The sequence below is a fragment of the Canis lupus genome, chromosome 7, assembly GCF_011100685.1.
Source record: "Canis lupus familiaris isolate Mischka breed German Shepherd chromosome 7, alternate assembly UU_Cfam_GSD_1.0, whole genome shotgun sequence".
NCBI classification, from domain to species: Eukaryota; Metazoa; Chordata; class Mammalia; order Carnivora; family Canidae; genus Canis; species Canis lupus.
In genome coordinates this window covers 30751583-30771521 of record NC_049228.1, presented here as the reverse complement: position 1 = coordinate 30771521, position 19939 = coordinate 30751583, and the positions used below count along the sequence as shown (strand labels likewise).

Sequence of the window (19939 nt, the reverse complement as noted above, 5' to 3'; positions counted from 1 at the left end):
ATGATAGTCACACACAGAGAGAGAGAGAGAGAGAGAGAGAGAGAGGCAGAGACATAGGCAGAGGGAGGAGCCCGACGTGGGATTCGATCCCGGGTCTCCAGGATTGCGCCCTGGGCCAAAGGCAGGCGCCAAACCGCTACGCCACCCAGGGATCCCTTGTTTCCTACTTTGAAAGATGCTAAAATTTGTAGTGTGCATCCCTTCCCCTTCCACTCCTCCCAAGCCTTTGCTTGCTCCCAGCTCTACCTTTGCCCCTCCTTCAATGCCTGTATATTGCCCCACCCCATCCCCAACCCACAGACACACACTATAATCATTGTCCTAAACTTTATCCCCTCAACTGAGCCTTCAGGCTCCACGTGGCTTCAGGAGTTCATCTCATGGCCCAGTCAGAGAGACTGAAATAATGTGCACCACTATCATCACTTCTCATTCCAATTTGTGGTTTAGAATTCTAGAATCTCATTGTTAGGAACTACTTTGAAAATCATGTGGTTCAACTCCATCAAAACATGGATGCTCTATAACATCTCCCTAAGTGATTGCCTGAGATTGGCTTCTTAGTCCACTAGAGACCACAGTTAGAAGCCTAGTTGTTATAAAGGTGTTTTCCTTCTTGGTGATAAATATGATTTTTTAGACATTTTTACTCAGTTACTCATAGGCTTGGTCTTTGACATAAACCCACAGGTGTGGCACCAAAGAAGGTAATTCATGATTAGGCATATTCAAGCATTTATGCTTCTATTCCTCCCCTCCACCTTTTTTAGTTTTAATTGTGGTCAAAATAAAAATAAAATAAAAGCCACTCTCTTAACCATTTTTATGTGTACATTTCAGTGGTGTTAACATTCACATTCTTGTACAGCAGATCTCCAGAACTTTTCCATCTTGCAAAATGGAAAGTCTATACCAATTGAATAACAACTCCACTCTCCCTTTCGCCTCCTCCAGCTCCTGGCAACCACCATTCTACTGTCTGTTTCCATGACTTTGACTACCCTGGATATCTCATATAAGTGGAACCATACAGTAGTAGTCTTTTTGTGACTGACTTATTTCACTTAGCATAATGTCCTCAAGGTTCAAATATGTTGTAGCAGGTGAGAGATTTTCCTTTTTTTAAGATAGATAGATATAGATATAGATATAGATATAGATATAGATATAGATATAAATACCACAATTTCTTTATCCATTCATTCGGCAATCGGCATTTGGGCTGCTTCTACCTCTTTGAGGAAGATTGTGAATAATTATGAATTGTGAATAATGCTTCAATAAACATAGATGTGCAAATACTTTTTTGAGATCCTATTTGTTTTTAAAGATTTAATTAATTTATTCTCAAGAGTCACACAGAGAGAGGCATAGACATAGGCAGAGGGAGAAGCAGGCTCCCTGTGGGGAGCCTGATGCAGGACTTGATCCCAGGACTCCAGGATCATGACCTAAACCAAAGGCAGACGCCTAACCACTGAGCCACCCAGGTGCCCCGAGATCCTGTTTTAAGTTCTATTGGAGGGACACCTGGGTGGCTCAGCGGTTGACACTCTGCCTTTGGCTCAGGACATGATCCTGGAGTCTCAGGATCGAGTTCCACATCGGACTTCCTGCATAGAGTCTGCTTCTCCCCCTGCCTATGTCTCTACCTCTCTCTCTGTGTGTGTCTCAGATGAATGAATAAATAAAATCTTTTAAAAAAATAATAAATAAAGTCTTTTGGATATATACCTAGAAGTGGGATTGCTGAATCATACAGTAATTCTATTTTTGGTTTTTTGAGGAAACTACATACCATTTTGCTTAGTGGTTGCACCATTTACATTTCCACCATATTGCACAATGGTTCCAATTTTCCCACATCCTCACCAATATTTCTTATTTTGTATTTTGTGTTTTTTATAGTTCCTATCCTGATGGGTATGAAGTGATACCTCATTGTGATTCTAACTTGCATTTCTCTAATGAGTAGTGCTGTTAAGCATCTTTTCATATGCATTTTGGCCATTTGTGTATCTTCTTTGAGAAATGTCTATTCAAGCCCTTTGCCTATTTTTCAATTGAGTTATTTCATTTTTTGTTGTTGAGTAATAGGAGTTCTTTATACATTCTAGACATTAATCCCCTTATCAGATATATAATTGCTATGATTTCCCCCCATTCTCTAGATTGCCTTTTCACTCTGTTGATTGTAACCTTTAATGCACAGAAGGTTTAAAGTGTGATGTATTCCCATTTGTCTGTTTTTGCTTTTGTCGCCTGTTCTTGTGGTGTCATATCCGATAAATCGTTGCCAAATCCAATGCCATGAAGATTTTCTCCTGTGTTTTCTTCCAGGAGTTTTGTGGTTTTAAGTCTTCTGTTTAGGTCTTTAATCCATTTTGAGTTAATTTTTAAATATAGTGTAAGGTATTTACCTTCAATCTTCACACATGTGAATATCTATCCGGTTGTGCAAATACTGCATTTGTTGAAGATGCTGTCCTTTCCCCCAACGTGTGGTCTTGGCACTCTGTTGAAGATCACTTGACCATATGCACAAAGGTTGATTTCTGGGCTTTCTGTTCTATCCCATAGGTCTCTGTGTCTGTCTTCATGCCAGCACCTATTCTGATCACAGTAGCACTGTCATATGTTTTGAATGCAGGAAGTGTGAGGCCTCCAACTTTGTTCTTGTTTGTCAAGATTTTTTTTTTCAATTCAGGCAATTTGAGATTCCATATGAATTGTAGGATCTTTTTTCTATTTCTGAAAAAAAATATGCCATTAGGATTTTAAACAGAAGGGTTTTGAATCTGTAGCTTTGGGTAATATGGACATTTTAGCAATGTTAAATGTTCCAAGGTACAAACATATAACATCTTTCCATTTATTTGTGTCTTCTTTAGTTTCTTTTCACAATGTTTTATGGTTTGTAGTGTATAGATTTTCCACTTCCTTGGTTAAGTTTACTCCTAAATTTTTTTATGCCATTATAAATGGATTGTTGTCTTAATTTTCTTCTTGGATTGTTCATTCTCACTGTGTAGAAACACAGAACTGATAACAGATCCGTGTATGGGTTCTCTAGATGTGGTTTTACAGAAATATAAGGGACGATACCAGTATTATCAGCTATGTTGAGTTTCAAGTGCTTGGCAAAGCTTTTCCGATATGTGACTGTAAGTATTTGCCTCAGGTACTCCTTTAAAACCAACTCTGAAAAAATAAAAAAAATAAAAAAATAAAAATAAGATAAACCAACTCTGGCAGTTTACACATGTATGTTTAATGGACCAGCTACTATTGTAGATGGGAGACCCTCTATTTTGGTCTGTGGGGACAGGAGAACCTAGAGAAAGAACAATGACTAGTTTCCTTTGTAGCCATGAGGGTGCTTGAGAGACCATAGGCTCTGAGTTTAGAGGTCTTTTCCCTCTACACTTGAATGAGAGGCAGTGGAAGGAAAAGAAACCAGGACAGAAAAAATAATGCCCTGATAAGTCTTAGAACAGTGTTCTCTGGGGCACCTGAGTGGCTCAGTGGTTGAGGTCTGCCTTCGGCTCAGGTCCTGACGGGGCCCTAGGATTGAGTCGGTGTCGTGTACACACACACCCCTACCCCGGCATTGGGCTCTCCACAGGGAACCTGCTTTTCCCTCTGCCTATGTCTCTCCCTCTCTCTCAGTCTCTCATGAATAAGTAAATAAAATCTTAAAAAAAAAAAAATAACAGTGTTCTGTGAACAAAATTTAGATGTTCAGCAAGGAAGAACCTATGAATTGTAGCTACCAGAGATTAAGAGCACAAAGTGGGATCAAGCTGCATGTGTGAACTGTGTTGTGGTTTCCTAAGTGATAAGCTAACTAGGGATAAAAGAAAGGAGAGAAGCTTCCTGAGTGAGAATATGTATGAGTAGGGCATCTGCTGGGTAGACACTCTAGAATGTTGAAGAAAGAAGACATGCTCACACTGCACTATGAAGTAGACATAAGCACCATGAAGGGGTGAGGAGGGATGCTCTGGGCAGTGCACATTGTTAATGATTTAGGAACTCCTCCTCAACATTTACATTTCTCCTGAGTAATGATCCTGGAGCAAATAGTCATCTTACTTAGCTCATCAATTGCTACTATTACAGCCCCTAAAGCACTTTCTTGCCACCTCACTTCCTTCTTATCAATCCTAGTTCTCATTCCACTCCACTAGCTTGATGGTAACCATGACTTGGTACATGGGTGTGAGAGAAAAAGCACTAGACCGAGAAACAGATAGACCCAAGACACAGTGCCAGAGAGATAATTCATGAAGTCTTAAACACAGCTGCAGAATTAAAACAAAAATGTCAAAGGAACAGAGTGTTCCAGCTGACTTAACTTCCTGTTGATAAGTCTCAGAAGAGGAGGGGTGAAGTCTGGAGTTCTAGAATTGTGGTAGAGGGAAGGCAGGGGGCCTTGTTGCAGTGCGGGGGTGGGGGTGTGTGGAACGACACCTTTGCAGGCATGGTCATTCAAGAGTTGGGTTCCCATCTGCAAGGCTGTTGACACTTACTTCCTGGGGCTGACCATGGTCAGAAGAGGCTTTCAGCTACTGATGTGCCCAACCTACAGAAAACAGGATGTTAGGTTTCAGATCTGATTAAGCCACAAGATGCAAATTCCTTCTCCACCCCGCCCCCACCCTGCTCCGATCACTGCCACCCACACCATTCCCCTTTCCACAGCAGAGATGCCTTAATCTCCCTGAGTGACTCCCATCAGGGGTTGCCTGCCTGCCTCCTTTGTTCATTGCCAGCTGGGCTGCGTGAGGTCGGATTTAGTGCCTAACCCATTTTCAGTTGAGATTTATGGTCTTTTTCATCAGGACTTCCTTACTACATCCTCAGGTGACTGAGGAGAATCATCTTCAAATGAAGAAAGAGAATGGTGAAATAACTTCGCCCTTTAGGAAGTGCACATGTGCTAGGGTCCTGGGGTCGCCAGTCCTTGGTGTGGCCCCTCTGCCCTCAGTTGCTACAGGTGTGTGATCATCCTGTCTCTCTCCCTGCTCACCCCATGTCTTTCTTTGTTGCTGCCTAAAATTCCTGTCATGTACAAAAAGAAACAAAAAAATTGAAACAGAAGTGACTCCGCTCAAGGTCAATAATCACCTACTTTTCAGAAGCAAATACAAGTGTAAAGCACTCCCAGAACAAAACTATGGAAGCAGCCGGCCCCCTTTAAAAAGGCCAGGATGGATTTAAACATCATGCCTGCTCAAAGGGCTAATGTGTGCCCTGTTGCAGCAGAAACTGCAAACCTGAGAAGGACTGTCCAAGCTGGCATCTGACAAACCCTCCTGTCCCTCTCCACCCTCCTTGGTCTCCCAGAGCCCTTCACTCACATGGTTCTTCCACCCGAGCCCCACCATCCCCAACTCCACCAAGGGTGCCCTCGGCCAGCATCCTTTCCTCTCATTCCCAGGCCTTTCTCAGGACCCCGCAGCAGCCAGTCTTAACACTACTTCAGGCTATTTAGTATTTAGTTCAAATTATGATTCAAATGTTCAAGGGTCTACTATTCATTGTCTTCTCAGATAAATGGACACTCTTGTAAGATTGGGACCCCAGGTGGGCCTCACAGGGCTGAATGGTATTGGGTACACTAAGATGAAAAAAAATCTGTAAAAGTCTCAACTAAGGGGCTCCTGGCTGGCTCCATCAGAGGAAAGTGGGACTCTTGATCTCAGGGTCATGAGTTCAAGCCCCATGTCAGGTGTAGCGATTGCTTAAAAAGAAAATCTTTAAAAAAAAAAAAGTCTCAAGTACTATCACAGGTGGGGAAGCAGAAAAAGTGTATGAAGAGATGTGAGTGCAGGAAATGTAATAATGACATACTCCAAGACTGCAAAATCACAGGAAAGCTTTTGGCACTCAGAATTGTGAGGTTATCCCATGGGATGAGGCAAGGAAGCAAGTTGATAAGTGGTAGCATTCAGAAAGAAGGTCAAATGCTTGACTATTCCAGAAAAACCCCATAGCTTCTATGCATGACATTTATTCATTCTTTAAATGAGGGTAACTTTAAACCATTTTCCAAAATGAAGAAACACCACTCAATTCTCTTTATTCAGAATTGAAATATGAAACCCTTCCTCACCGCCCCCCTTTTTTGACATGTGCAAGCAAAAAAATGCAGAATTGAATCTGAACTTAGAATATTCAAGAACTGTTGAATAAAGTGCAAATGAGGAGAAATGTGACAAAGATGTATCTTTCCTCCAATGTGAGGCTGCAGAGAACTTAATAAGGGGTGCCTGGGTGGCTCAGTAGGTGAAGCGTCTGCCTTTGGCTCAGATCATGATCCAGCCCTGCATTGGGCTCCCCCCTTGGCAAGAAGCCCGTTTCTCCTTCTCCCCCTACCTGCCTGTTCTCTCTCTGTCAAATAAAATTTTAAAAATATTTAAAAAAAAGAAGAAGAAGAAGAAGAAGAAGAAGAAGAAGAAGAAGAAGAAGAAGAAGAAGAAGAAGAAGAAGTAGGTGGAAATCATAAGTGGATGGCTTGGAATTGAGAGATACACATGGATGGACTCTTGTTGAAGGAAGCTGCACCTCCTACTAGACCTGCCCCTGGCGATAGTCCTTTCTTCATGACATGGTATGGCTGCTGCTCCTGTTACTGCTATGTCAATCACCACCCAACATTTACCACACTTACTATTCACTGGTAACTATTTTAAGCATTTCACATGTATTAACTCATTTAATCCTTACAGCTCTATGTGGTAAATTCTATTATTATCCCCACTTTACAGATAGAGAAACAGAGGAGTAAAATGGTTAAGTAACTTGGTCAAGGTCACAGAAGGACAAAGGAAGTCTGGTTTCAATGCTGATCTTTTTCTATTTTTTTAAGATTTTATTTATTTATTTATGAGAGAGACAGAGAGAGAGAGAGAGAGAGAGGCAGAGACACAGGCAGAGGGAGAAACAGGCTCCATGTAGGGAGCCTTATGTGGGACTCGATCCCTGGACTCCAGGATCATGCCCTGGGCTGAGGGCAGGTGCTAAATCTCTGAGCCATCCAGGGATTCCCTTAATCCTGATCTTTATCAATCTCCATGCTGCCCTCTACATTACTCCTCTTTACATTCTTACTGCATTTTCAGGTGGATGGTCAAGGACTAGATTACAAAATGGATTATCTACTTCTTTTGCATGGAGCCAGTGTCCATTCATTCACCCAACATGTATTTATTCACCAAAGTTGAACCTAGCATTGCTCATAGAACCTTGACCAAGGCAGAATGGAATGTGCCTTCATGAAGCTGCAAATTCTTAGAGAGGATAAAGAAAGTAAACAGGCAATTAGAAGGCGAGCATTGCAATGACAGGAAGAGTACAGGCAGGAGGTGTGAGTGGGAAGCACATATCTGGGGGAGGCGGTGGGTGGAGGGAGGGGCAGCATGGTCAGGACCCTCTGCCTGGGGAAGCCTAACAGAGAACCAAAGGATAGGTAAGAGTTAGCTTTGTGCAAAGGAAGAAATTGTGTTCCAAGCAAAGAACAGAGCTCTTTCACAGACCTGAAAGCAGTTCAGGACATCTGGAGTGTGGAGTCCTGGGTGTTCCTTGTTGAAAAGAGGTCAGACAGGTAAGTGGGCCCCCTCGGGGAAAGGTATGAGATACATGTTTTAGAAAGATTTGCTGTCTGTAGAGTGGAAACTGTTGAGGGGAGATGGTAAGTCAGGTTGACAGCAAGCCCAACAATTAGGGGATACACAGAGACGAACGAGGACATCGTATCCAGACGACAATGGTTGGTGGGGGAAGGAGGGTAGGATGTTTTGAAGTCCAGATGGTAGCATCTGCTTGGTAAAGATAAAGGAAGAATCAAGAACAACTCTCAGGTTTCTGTCCTAACAAATGGATGAATAATGGAACCACCCCAAGAGGAAAAGATAAACTAACAGGTGGGGACACAGATTGTTTTTTGTTTGTTTTTTAATTTTATTCATTTATTCACGAGAGACACACAGAGAGAGGCAGAGACACAGGCAGAGGGAGAGGCAGGCTCCCTCCGGGGAGCCTGATGTGGGACTTGATCCCTGGACCCCAGGATCATGACCTGAGCCAAAGGCAGATGCTCAACCACTGAGCCACCCAGGTGCCCCAGGACACCGGCTTTTATTTTATTATTTTTAAGATTTATTTATTTATTTATTCATGATAGACACAGAGAGAGAGAGAGAGAGAGAGAAAGAGAGGCAGAGACACAGGCAGAGGGAGAAGCAGGCTCCATGCAGGGAGCCCAACGTGGAACTCGATCCCGGGACCCCAGGACCGTGCCCTGGGCCAAAGGCAGGCGCCAAACCGCCGAGCCACCCGGGGATCCCAGGAGTGTGGTTTTTAGTAAATTTTTGTGAATGTGCACTTTGCTGGGGTTGAAAATGAGCATGTAGTGTGCAGAAAACTTCCCACTTCATTCTTTGCCTGTTGTCCATGCAAAGAAAGTCATGGGGATGAGTGGGTAGACAGGACTTGAGTACTATTTTTTCTCATAACCTGCTTCACTTTATTGTGTAGAAACATTACAGATATTTATTCTAAGGCCATGTGGGTAACCTCTAGTTTTGGATAAGTTCCTGCCCAATCCCAGATACCGATTCATATTAGTAAATGCCTTTACTGGCAAAACTGCAACAGCACTTAACATTGCTAAAAATATCCTAAAAGAAATTGTAATACGAGATTACTCTATGAAAATATACTTCAAAAAAAAAAACAGGGATCCCTGGGTGGCGCAACGGTTTGGCGCCTGCCTTTGGCCCAGGGCGCGATCCTAGAGATCTGGGATCGAATCCCACATTGGGTTCCCGGTGCATGGAGCCTGCTTCTCCCTCTGCCTGTGTCTCTGCCTCTCTCTCTCTCTCTCTCCCTGTGTGACTATCATAAATAAATAAAAATTTAAAAAAAAAACCCAAAACAAAAAACAAACAACAAAAAAACAGGGCTGCCCGGGTGGTTCAGCAGTTTAGCACTGCCTTTAGCCCAAGGCCTGATCCTGGAGACGTGGGATCGAGTCCCACGTTGGGCTCCCTGCATGGAGCCTGCTTCTCCCTCTGCCTGTGTCTCTGTCTCTCTCTCTCTCTGTGTCTCTCATGAATAAGTAAATAAAAAATCTTAAAAAAAAAAAAGAAAGAAAACATACCTTTAATTCTGTAAATATCACCCACTTTCTTTCTAGAAGAAATCAGTTATTTTTCTTTTGAAGAATAAGGGAAGTGTCTGCCTTCGGTTCAGGTCATGATCCTGGGGTCCTGAGATGTAGCCCCACATTGGGCTCCCTGCTCAGTGAGGAGTCTGCTTCTCCCTCTGCTTGTTCTCATTCTCTCTCTCTCTGTGTCCGAAAAAAAAAAAAAAAGAATAAGGAAAGAGAGGCGCCTGGGTAGCTCAGTCAATTAGGCAGCCAATTCTTGGTTTTGGCTCAAGTCATGATCTCAGGGTCATGAGATCGAGCCCCACAATGAGGCTGCATATTCATCACAGTCTGCTTCTCCCTCTACCTGTTCTTCTCCCCTGCTTGTGTGCTTTCACTCTCTCTCCCCCCCAAAAAAATAAAATAAAATAAGGAAAGATAGTGATGCCCAGGTGGCTCAGTCAGTTGAGACTCCAACTCTTGGTTTTGGCTTAGGTCGTGATCTCATGGATTGTGGGATCGAGCCCTGTGTCAGGCTCCATGCTCAGCATGAGTCTGCTTGACATTTTGTCTCCCTCCCTCATGCTCTGCTCTTTTCCCTGCTTGCATTCACTCTCTCTCTAAAAATGAGTAAATAAAATATTCGGGGGAAAAAAAGAATATGGAAAGATAGAGGATTATCTACAACTACTGTCCAAAATTCAGATAGGAATTACGACACTTCACATTCTGAGTGATTAATTTTTTCAATCTAAATTTTTTTCTTCCCCAATAGGTATTAGTCAGGTTTCCCACTCTCTTTTTCTGCATCATATTCTCCCATCTGTGTGTGTGTGTGTGTGTGTGTGTGTGTGTGTGTGTTTCTCTCTCTGCCCTTCCATGCCAGTCTCTTTCTCCACATCTCTGCTCAACATTTTTTTGAGGAATGCTTCTTTGACTGTGCTGGCGTGTATGTCTGATTATGTCTTCTTGTAAGTTTGCATCTATCTTAATCATTGGGTGCTTTCAGCTATTACAAAACACTGTGCTCAAATAGCTTAAACTACAAAGAAATGTATTACTTCACAGAAGAAATCCAGGGGATAGTCTCTCTAGAATTGGCCAATTCAGTGCCTCCACAGTCACTGGGTTCCTTATTTGCTGAGTATTTACCGAATACTGTTGGTGCCTGGCCTTGATTTAGGTACATGGGATCGACACTGGCCAGAAAAGAAACAAAAATCTCTGTCTTTGTGGAGCTTATATTCTGGCTCTTTCCAGCTTTTCTAATGATAGCAAAATGGTTGCTGCGGCATAACATTCCAGGCATAACATTAGGTAAGAAAACACCCCATATTCACAGGGTATCGCTTCCTATGTGTTTCTTTAGCAGTTTTATCTCATTGACCAAAATCTCAGTTAATTCTTTCTAAACCAATTTCTGGCAAGAGGAATGTCATTTCCACAATTGGCTGACTATTCAGGATTTACCTCTTTACTGAAGCTTTGAAAAAACACACACCAGGTGCCACACCCTGTTGACCAGGGGTGGGACCTAGACATGGATACTTTTTTCAAAGCTCCTTGGATCACTCTAATTTATAGCTAGAAATGAGGCCAGTGCACAGGTGCTCTGGCATGATACAATAAGTCAAGAAGGTTTGTGTTTCCCTGGAGAGCTGCATAACTTCATTCCTAAACATGGGATCTGCGTCACTCAGAAGGAGAAGGCCACAATCTGCTGGGGCCTGCAGACTACCCACTTCGGGTTTTTGTCAATGCTGTTCCTTGGCATTGGTAACCAGATCAGTGTCTTAGCTGGTTCTCTTCTCCAAAATCGTAAAGATAGATGTGTTTACTATGACCACATAAAGATATCTGTACAAAGAAAGACATGAATAATCTTTACCTTCCTGTCTCCATCCCCTGTCATGCGAGAAGACTAGGTGTTGTTCTCTGGCTGTTGTCCCTCTCCAACACTGGGGACCTGGCCACCCTGTGGGTGTCTGGGGTGGGGATGGGGTGGGGAGGAACAGACGGTGGAGGGGCTGGGCAGGGAGTCAGTTGGAATCAAACAAATGGGACAGTTCAATTCTTCCCCCACCACCTTTTTCCTTCGTTTTCCAGTTTGAAATAATTTTAAACATGGAGAAAAGCTGTAAGGTTAACACCAAGGACTCCCACATAGCCTTCATCCATGAGTCCTTACAGTTTTGCCAATTATCCTAATAATTTCTCTTTTTTCAGCTTTATTGGGGTATAATTGACTGATAACACTGTAGGATACTTAAATTGTACATTGCCATTATTTGATACATGTTTATACAATAACCCTTTATAACAGACTCTATAGTCAAAGGAGCCCAGAACCACACATTGACACAACGTAGTCATGTCACTTTCGTCTCCTTTTGCCTAGGACTCTTCCTCATCCTTCCTTTGACTGCACTTGGAGATTATACACCAGTCACTCTGAGGAATGTCTTCCTATGTAGCTTCTCCAATGTTTCCTCATGATTAGATTCAGTTGATGCACTTTGGGCAAGAATATTCCAGAAGTGATGTTATGTTCTTGTATTCCATTGGATAGCACATAACGTCAACTTGTCCCACCATTGGTCATGTTTACTTTGATCACCTGGTTAATATGATATCTGTTATGTTTGTTCTCTGTAAAGGTACTTTTCCTCCTTTGTAATTAGTGAGTAACTTATAGGAGAGTTATTTTTAAATTATGTAAAATCCCATTCCTCATCTCATTTTTGCCCACTATATTTAACATCTAATAGTATTTCTTACCTGAAATTATGACGATGATGGTCATATGGCAATTTTCTTCTAAGCTTTGTTTCACATTTGTTCATTGGTATTGTGCTGTAAGTACTTTGTCTTCTCCTACTTCTTTACCTGTTTCTTTTTATCAGTTTGGACTCATGAATTTCTATTTTATTTCATGGGTAATACTTCATTGCTACCATTATTTCTTTTGATCCTTATATTATCCCCCAAAATTACCCCAATATTGCCAGTGGAAACTCCTGCAATCAGACTTTTGTATCCTTTTAACACCTCTTTGTCATTCATTGAGGGCTTCCACATTTTCTGTCAAAAAAAAAAAAAAAAAGATGTTCTGGGCTTATCTTGTTTTTTATCTGCCCAAGCCCAGTAATCAGCCATTTTCTCCAAGAAGCCCTGGTTCCTTTAGTGAAGAAGTATATTTAGAAACCAAGATCTGGGCTCTGTGTGCACTGATTGCTACTGGAGTGTCACTGCTCCTAGGCTCTCTCAGTGGCTCAAACTAAGAAATATCTGCATGTATATACATACATTGATATCTACAGCTATCTATAGGCTGAAAACCATGACTTCATATCAATACCTCTCATTCTAATCCAGCACCAAAGTTCATTCTAGTCCCTCCACCCCACCCCTGCATATTTTTCTGACCCTTGCCCATCAGTGAGAAACCTGGGTCCCATAGGCCTCAATATATCAATGTATTTGCTCTATTTCCCTATGTAGCCAATCTCCTGATCCCCAAAGGACCAAACCATTCCTCATGAGGTCTCCAATCCCTGTTGACTGTCCTCTACACACTTGAACATCTTCCCTGTGGCTCCATTGCTACCCTGCTACCTTCCTCCTCTATTTACCTTCCACACATTAAAAATAGCTAGCATCTTCTATCTCCTACCATCTGGGAACCCCTCTGTTGTGCAACTCTTTAAACGCATAAAAACTCTAAGCCTTTATGCTTTCATTTCAGTGTTTTCAACTCTGTTCCTCAATGATAGTTACAGCAGAATTAGATGTTTTGTTTTTGCCACATTCCCAGAATTTAGGGCAGAAATATATATATATGTATATATATATATTTGCAATCATACAAGAATATTTGTTTCCTGCTCTGTATTTTTTTTAAGATTTTATTTATTTATTCATGAAAGACACACAGAGAGAGGCAGAGACACAGGCAGAGGGAGAGGCAGGCTCCCTGGGGGAGCCCAATGTGGGACTCAATCCCAGGACCCGGGGATCATGACCTGAGCCAAAGGCAAATGCTCAACCAGTGAGCCACCCAAGTGCCCCTCTTGCTCTTAATTTTAAAAACGAGGGAACCCTGGGTGGCGCAGCAGTTTAGCGCCTGCCTTTGGCCCAGGGCGCGATCCTGGAGACCCAGGATCGAATCCCACGACGTCAGGCTCCCGGTGCATGGAGCCTGCTTCTCCCTCTGCCTGTGTCTCTGCCTCTCTCTCTCTCTCTCTCTCTCTCTCTCTGTGACTATCATAAATAAATAAAAAATTTAAATTTAAAAAAATAAGAAAATAAAAAAATAAAAAAGAACCATCAGCAGCACCATGTGTGGCCACTTACTAATAGCTGATTGATTGAGCTCTTGACAATTCTGTTCAAAAACTCAGTAAGTTACTGCTTAACTTATGGCCTTCAATGATCTTTAATCCCAATGGGTCTTTTCTCCCATTGAAGACCCATCTATAGAAAAGGCTTTGCCTTTGATTTAGAGACAAAGATTCTACTAATTTGCTCCATTTATTCACTTATGGGTTCATTCATTCATCAAATGTCCACTGAGGGCCTCCTGTGCGCCTGTGGCTACCTGTGGTAATATGGAGTCCAGGACACATAGTCTCCCCTGCCCTATGTCTCTAGTGTTCCTTGTTCTGCATTCTGCACTGGTTTCTTTTTTTTTTTTTTTTTTTTTTTCTGCACTGGTTTCTATTTACTGCTTGGCTGGTCAGACTGCAAGGGTGTGTGAAGGGGGCATGGGAGAAAGTAAAGGAAGTGGGTCCTCATGAGACAACCAGCCCCCCCCCACCCAGGGGGAGGGGAACCACCCCCTCAGAGCCACTTTTTATTCCTCTTGGGCTGTCAGCTCCTCCAGGCCCACAGAGCAGCAAGTCACAATCCCAGGTGACCCAACAAAACTATAGAGTCTTTACCAGCTGGGTTATCTGCACTCTGGCTTCCAGGAATCTGCTGGAGGAGCAAGAGGAGGGAAAGGAGGAGGCACATCCCCACACCTATCCTCTCTTCATGGCTGCTGAAACAGCTCTGGGCTGCCTGCCCCTCTGCCCCTCTGCCCATTCCCATTCCTTCCTCCAGTGAAAGCCTCTGCCACAGGCCCTAAAAGCTCTGGGGCATGTCTTGAGACTCCAAGTGTGGCAGAGGCCAAGCTTGTTTGTGCTGTGTTCTCACTGGACAAGGGAAGGCCTGAGCAGGGCGTGGGGTGCAGCTGCAAGGTACCTTGGGTGGCTGTGATGCTATCTGGGCCTAACGGTTTCCTTTGGGTAGGCACTTCCGCCCTCCTGTTTTTGAAGCCAGAAACCTGTGCTGGGGCAGCCCCCATTCTGAGCTGAAAAGAGGACTAGATAGAGGCAGAAAGAACAAGGCGCTATGAGTCAGGGTTAGAAGACACGGGAAGAGACTATGTTCCTCTTACCAGCTCAGCCATGAACTTTTAAAAGGAAGAAAGGGCTGAGTGAAGTAAGTCAGTCAGAGAAGGACAAACATTATATGTTCTCATTCATTTGGGGAATATAAATAATAGTGAAAGGGAATATAAGGGAAGGGAGAAGAAATGTGTGGGAAATATCAGAAAGGGAGACAGAACGTAAAGACTGCTAACTCTGGGAAACGAACTAGGGGTGGTAGAAGGGGAGGAGGGCGGGGGGTGGGAGTGAATGGGTGACGGGCACTGGGGGTTATTCTGTATGTTGGTAAATTGAACACCAATAAAAAATAAATAAAAAAAAAAAGGAAGAAAGGAAAACACAAGTACAAGTATGCATTGTAAGGTACCAGGAAATTTCCTTTCCTGCTGCCAACTCTGCCCTAGAGTCCTCACCTCTGTAGCTGTGTGGCTGAAATGGGAGGGGACTCATCCTAATTCCTGGGGGTAGGGAGCCCTTTTGGGAGCCCCCCAAATGCCCTGCTCTAAATAAAAGAAATATTTGGTCCCTATTCATTTGAGCTTGTACACAAAGTGAAATATTATAAAAAGAGCTATTCTGAGTGCCAACTGAACTGTATAGGTGAGGAAGCTGAGGATCAGAGAGGTTAAGTGACTTGTCAGAGGAAACCCAGCTAGAAAGTAGCCGAGCTAGAATTCAACCCAGAGTCTGTTTCTGAAATCGAGGTCTTGCCCCTATGTTCAGAATTAGAAAAGACTTTGGTATTTGGGCGGCTAGTGTTTTAGAAAGTCAGGCTTTAGAAGGTTGTATGATAGGAAGAAGGTCTTGTTTGTAAGACTGGTACCCAACGCAGCAATCTAAGCACCTAAAAGACCATGGGTGGTGTTGGGATTAAGAGCTGAATCAGAGTAGCTCTTCTTAACATGAACAAACTCTCAACTTGTCTCTGTTATGGGATCCTTTTTTTTTTTTTTAAGATTTTATTTATTTTTCATGAGAAAGAGAGGCAGAGACACAGGCAGAGGGATAAGCAGGCTCCATGCAGGGAGCCCCCACGTGGGACTCGATCTAGGGTCTCCAGGATCATGCCCTGGGCTGATACCGCACTAAACCAGTGAGCCTCCCGGGCCACCCTGTTATGGGATTCTTTGTGTATTTCCCTTTGCAGGGCTCCCCGTTGCCCACCTGGCTGTGGCCCTCTGAGATCGCCCTGCCTGTCTCAGGTGAACTGGGTGAGGCTTTGGGGACAGGGCAGAGCAGGCCAATGCTGCGGGGAAACAGAGGCATCCGTCCCGCCAGCCCAATCCCCTCCTGCTCACAGTCCTTGCCGGCATCTCCCTTCTCCTCTCTGTCCTGCGGGGAGGGTCCCAGAAGGGGCACCTAGGGCTGCTGGCCAGGACTCAAGCTGGTAGCTCAGAAATATCCCACTGCAGATTCCAGGTCCCACACCCCTCCCGCGCAGCCTCCTCTCTTCCTCAGCCTCTCCGACGCCCAGAGGCCTGGGACAGCCCCGGGGGAGGGTTGCTATGCTGGGTCTTATGGGAATCGGATGTTCAGGATCTTGCCCTTTACTCTATTTCATAGGAACGGCGCAAAGGCCCTTTAGCATGCAGCTTGTGGGAGCTGAGATTCCCACAGCATCCAATGCCTCAATCAAATCAGAGCGAGAGAAAAAAGATGTCATGCTACAGGGGACTTGAAAATTCTTTCTGGGATCCCCTGCGGTCCCCCAACCCCTCTAACTCCCCCCAGCACCCGGGCGGGCACAGAGGAGAGATGGATAGATTGATAGCGGTTTCCTGAAAACGCGAGAGTGCACGTGGAAAGGACAAGAGACGCGAAATAGGAAAGGTGGTCCTGTCGCTCCCCCGCTGAGCGTGAGCGCCGAGCGGAGGTCCTGCACTCCCACGCGGCCGTGCCAGGAGGCCCAGGTATGACACGAGTGCCTATTTTTTTTTTTTTTTAAGAAAAGGAGGCAAGAAAGCAATAAAGATGCACGTGAAAGAAAGAAGCAGTAAAGAGGGGACGATAAGAAGAATAAACGAACGGCTTTAACTTGTAGGGCAAGCGCTAGGCGTTTTGAAGGGGGGCGAGGCTTGAGAAGAGCTGGGACCCGGGCTGAGACCGGGGTCCTGCAGAAAGTTCGCGGGGAAGAGGGGCCAGGCGGCCCGTCCCATCCCCATGTTTGGGCAGATTAATGGAGTCGTGACTCCCTCGCTCGAGTCCTGCCCTGGGAGGGGACAGTATCTGTTTAGATTTGCGTCTAAATTTAAACCCTGATCGCCGGCCTCCCTCCCCCGCTCCCCACCCCTTCCCCCTCCTGCGGCCTCCCCCGGCCTCCCCCTCCCTCGTGCTCCCGCGCAGGGCCGGGCCGCCCGCAGTCCCGAGCGAGGCAGCCGGCGCGCCGCCGCCCCCCTGCCCTGCCCTGCCCGCCCTGCCCGCCCTGCCCCAGCCCCTGCCCCAGCCCCGGCCCCTGCCCCGGCCCCTGCCCCTGCCCCTGCCCCTGCCCCGGCCCCGGCCCGCGCTGGGAGCCGAGCGCACAGCGAGCGCAGCCGCCGCGGAGCCGGCACCTGGAGACCATGGAGGTAAGGCCCCGCGCGGGCTTGAGGAGGGGCTGCGGGGCCCCGGGCCGCCCGGGAGGGGGGCGGAGCGCCCCCGGCCCAGCCCCGGGCTCCCCGGGCGGCCCCGCTGAGCGGGCGGGGGGGCGGGAGGACCGGCCGAGGGAGGGCGCGGCGTGGGGAGCGGGGCGCCCTCGGGGGCCAGGTGCTGGGGTGAGGACCTCTCCGCTCGAGAATTAAAAAGTTAGGTGCGGCCGACTTTGTAGACGGGCAGACGTGTGGGCAAAAGTGGCAGGAGCGGACGCCCCTGACCTCAAGAGATGGGCATTAAAAGAGAAACAGAACGGGCGACGTGAGGCGCTTGTGCGCCGGGCTGTGCGCTTCCCTGTTCGACTGAAGATTGACCTTCTAGAGAGTCCTCTTGCTTCTCGAGTGCCTGTGTCCGTCGCATCTTCTTTCAGAACTTCCTGCAAAGCTCCCCCGGTGGGTAGTCCAATGGCACCCTTGGCCACCAGCCTTGAGGCTCCCGTGCGTGTCCCTGCCTCCTGAGACGGCCGTGAGGAGGTGTGCTGGCCACACGTGCGGGGTGCACCGGGTGCCGCCCGGCTCCTCTGCAGGGCTCTTTCCTGGTCCCGGTCCAGCCTCCCTCCAGGGGAGGAATGCCGGGTGTATGCCCGGTCCCTCCCTTCGCCACAATTTGAGGCTTCCGCAGACTTCCCCCTTGAAATGGAGAGCTGACATTTAGCCCTCAGCCAATCCCAACAGGACAGGGCTTTTGAACAAGATGAAAGGAGAAGGTGCAGATGTTATGTAGCTTCTAAGGTGATTCCCACCCACATTCAAAAGGAAGATTGTTCCTCCTGAGGCTGTAGTCAGCAGCCACCAGGACTCCCGGCAGAAGCCCTGGCTGGCTCGCAGCTAGACCCCTGCTGGGCCTGGAAGCCCTGTGACTTCTCTGCAGGGCTGTAGGTCTGCACGGAGCAGGCCGCCTGCATTCAGGCTTGCAGCTCCACTGGTTGTCTCCAAGGAACAAGGATCATCTTCAAGGGGCCTTTAGAGTGTGGGATCCACCCTCCATAGAAACATTTGCAAGTCAGGGAAACTGATAAGCGCTGGGGAAGGGTGGTGGGGAACATGCAGCTAAGCTCAGCCCGTGGTGTCCACACTGCTCAAAGATCCTCTAAGCGTAGAGCATCAGGGTTCTCTCAGGCTGGCTCTAGCTTCAGGGCAGAGGGGGCAGATGGCCCAGCCCCCCCCCCCCCCCCCCCGACTTGTCAGGTGGTATGAATGAAGGCTCCTAAGGAAGTTGCTTGAAAAGTGGGTTCCCTCATCTGGGAAAGTACAGGGGGGGCCTCAAGCCCTAGGCTAGAGGTTCAGTATGCTTTAGGACCCGTCTCAGCTCTTGCCGAAATGGATTGGGCATAAGAGCAAAGCAAGCTTAAAAGCATGTTGCTCCTTGGGGGCCAAATGAGTATGTGAACTTTGTTCTTGGAAGATACAGAGGGACTCCTTCCACAGAGGCCCATCTTCTCCCTCAGCTGAGGAAGAAACAGGGTGTGTATGTGGTAGAGGCCCTGAAAGGGTCACCTGAGCAACTTCCTGTATGGCTGGGGGCCCGGGAAAAGACAAGGCCCTCTGGTCCCCATATGGAGGCGTGTAATAACTGCTGGGGGATTTTACCAAGTTGGGGCCTGGGAGGGATTTGCTCAGTCAGCCAGGAAACCTGTCAGTTTGCCCTGAGTCCACCGCTGGGCACTGCTGATCGGCAATGACTGTTTTTGAAGTTCCTTTGTCAGAACCACTCAGAAAAGTACTGCAGTAGCAAAGCCCTGGAAAAGGAAGTAAAGAGGAAACCCAGAGGCTGGGGAAGTGACGTTTCAATTTGCAGCCAGGAAGCAAACTTTTCATGGTGGGACACGATATGTAGCAGTGGGATTTGGGAACTCCTGGCAAATCGCAGAGTAAAAGCCTCTTTGGAGAGATGAATCCCACTTTCGAGGCATGAAGGCACCACTCTATTTGGGGAGCAACCGAGTTATATGATATCGCAGTATTAGGAATTCAAGCCAGACCAACAAGGCTTACTCAACATTCATTCTCTAGAACCCACTTACCTATTAGAAGTCTTCAGGAAATCTTTTTTTTAAAATATATTTTATTTATTTACTTGACAGAGAGAGAGCAGAAGCAGGGGAACAGTAGAGAGAAGGGAGAAGCAGGCTTCCCATTGAGCAGGGAGCCCAACGTGAGGCTCCATCCCAGGACCCTGAGATCTTGACCTGAGCCGAAGGCAGACACTTAACCAACTGAGCAACCCAGGCACCCCATCTTTTCTTTTTTAAGCCACTATTACCATTATTGACGATCTCAATCATTGCTTCAGCCCTCATTTAAGCCCTCTGGAATAAACAAGAGAAAGATATCTTTTTAAAGCTGACAATCCAGTAGGGCAAATGAGACTTACTGGATCCCGTCATGTATGTATCTTCAAATGTGTAAATGCCAAATGAATGACTACTGTGGATCATAAGTGCTACAGTACTCGGGTGTTTGGAGGTGAGACCTGACAGAAGCCTTGAAAAAAAGGTGGGTGGTGAGGAGGAGAAGGCAGGCATAGGAATGGGTACGGGGAGAACATGCCAGCTTTGTTCAGGAAAGTAGGCCAGTTGGCTGGAGAGGAAGGTAGGGAAGCAGCGCGAGAGAAAAATGAAAGTAATAAGATAAAAACCACAGGGCCTCCAAGTATAATGGATGCTGGCCAAGTGGGTGAGTGGGAGCTGGAATCCAAGCCATCTGGAGGAAAGGGTTACTTTTTC

The 19939-nt window shown here is 46.1% G+C and overlaps 1 protein-coding gene and 1 long non-coding RNA gene across 4 annotated transcripts in view; one reads left to right on the top strand and one right to left on the bottom strand.

Annotated features, from left to right (window-relative positions):
• The window catches only part of RCSD1 (RCSD domain containing 1), a 96955-nt gene that overhangs the window by 8607 nt on the left and 68409 nt on the right, over window positions 1-19939 (top strand). For 2 of the 3 annotated variants that reach the window (XM_038542640.1, XM_038542639.1), the window contains exon 1: window positions 17044-17150. The exons of the other annotated variant lie outside the window; for it this stretch is intronic. In XM_038542640.1, the coding sequence (XP_038398568.1) occupies window positions 17145-17150 (6 nt within the window). In that variant the 5' untranslated portion in view covers window positions 17044-17144. Of the gene's footprint in view, window positions 1-17043; window positions 17151-19939 lie in introns of those variants that run through there. 3 annotated transcript variants of the gene reach the window in all.
• LOC119872532 lies at window positions 1672-9334 on the bottom strand. Its single transcript, XR_005362147.1, has 3 exons — window positions 9167-9334; window positions 4533-4585; window positions 1672-3201 (listed from the first exon to the last, which is right to left on the bottom strand). It is a non-coding gene; the product is annotated as an uncharacterized LOC119872532 (long non-coding RNA).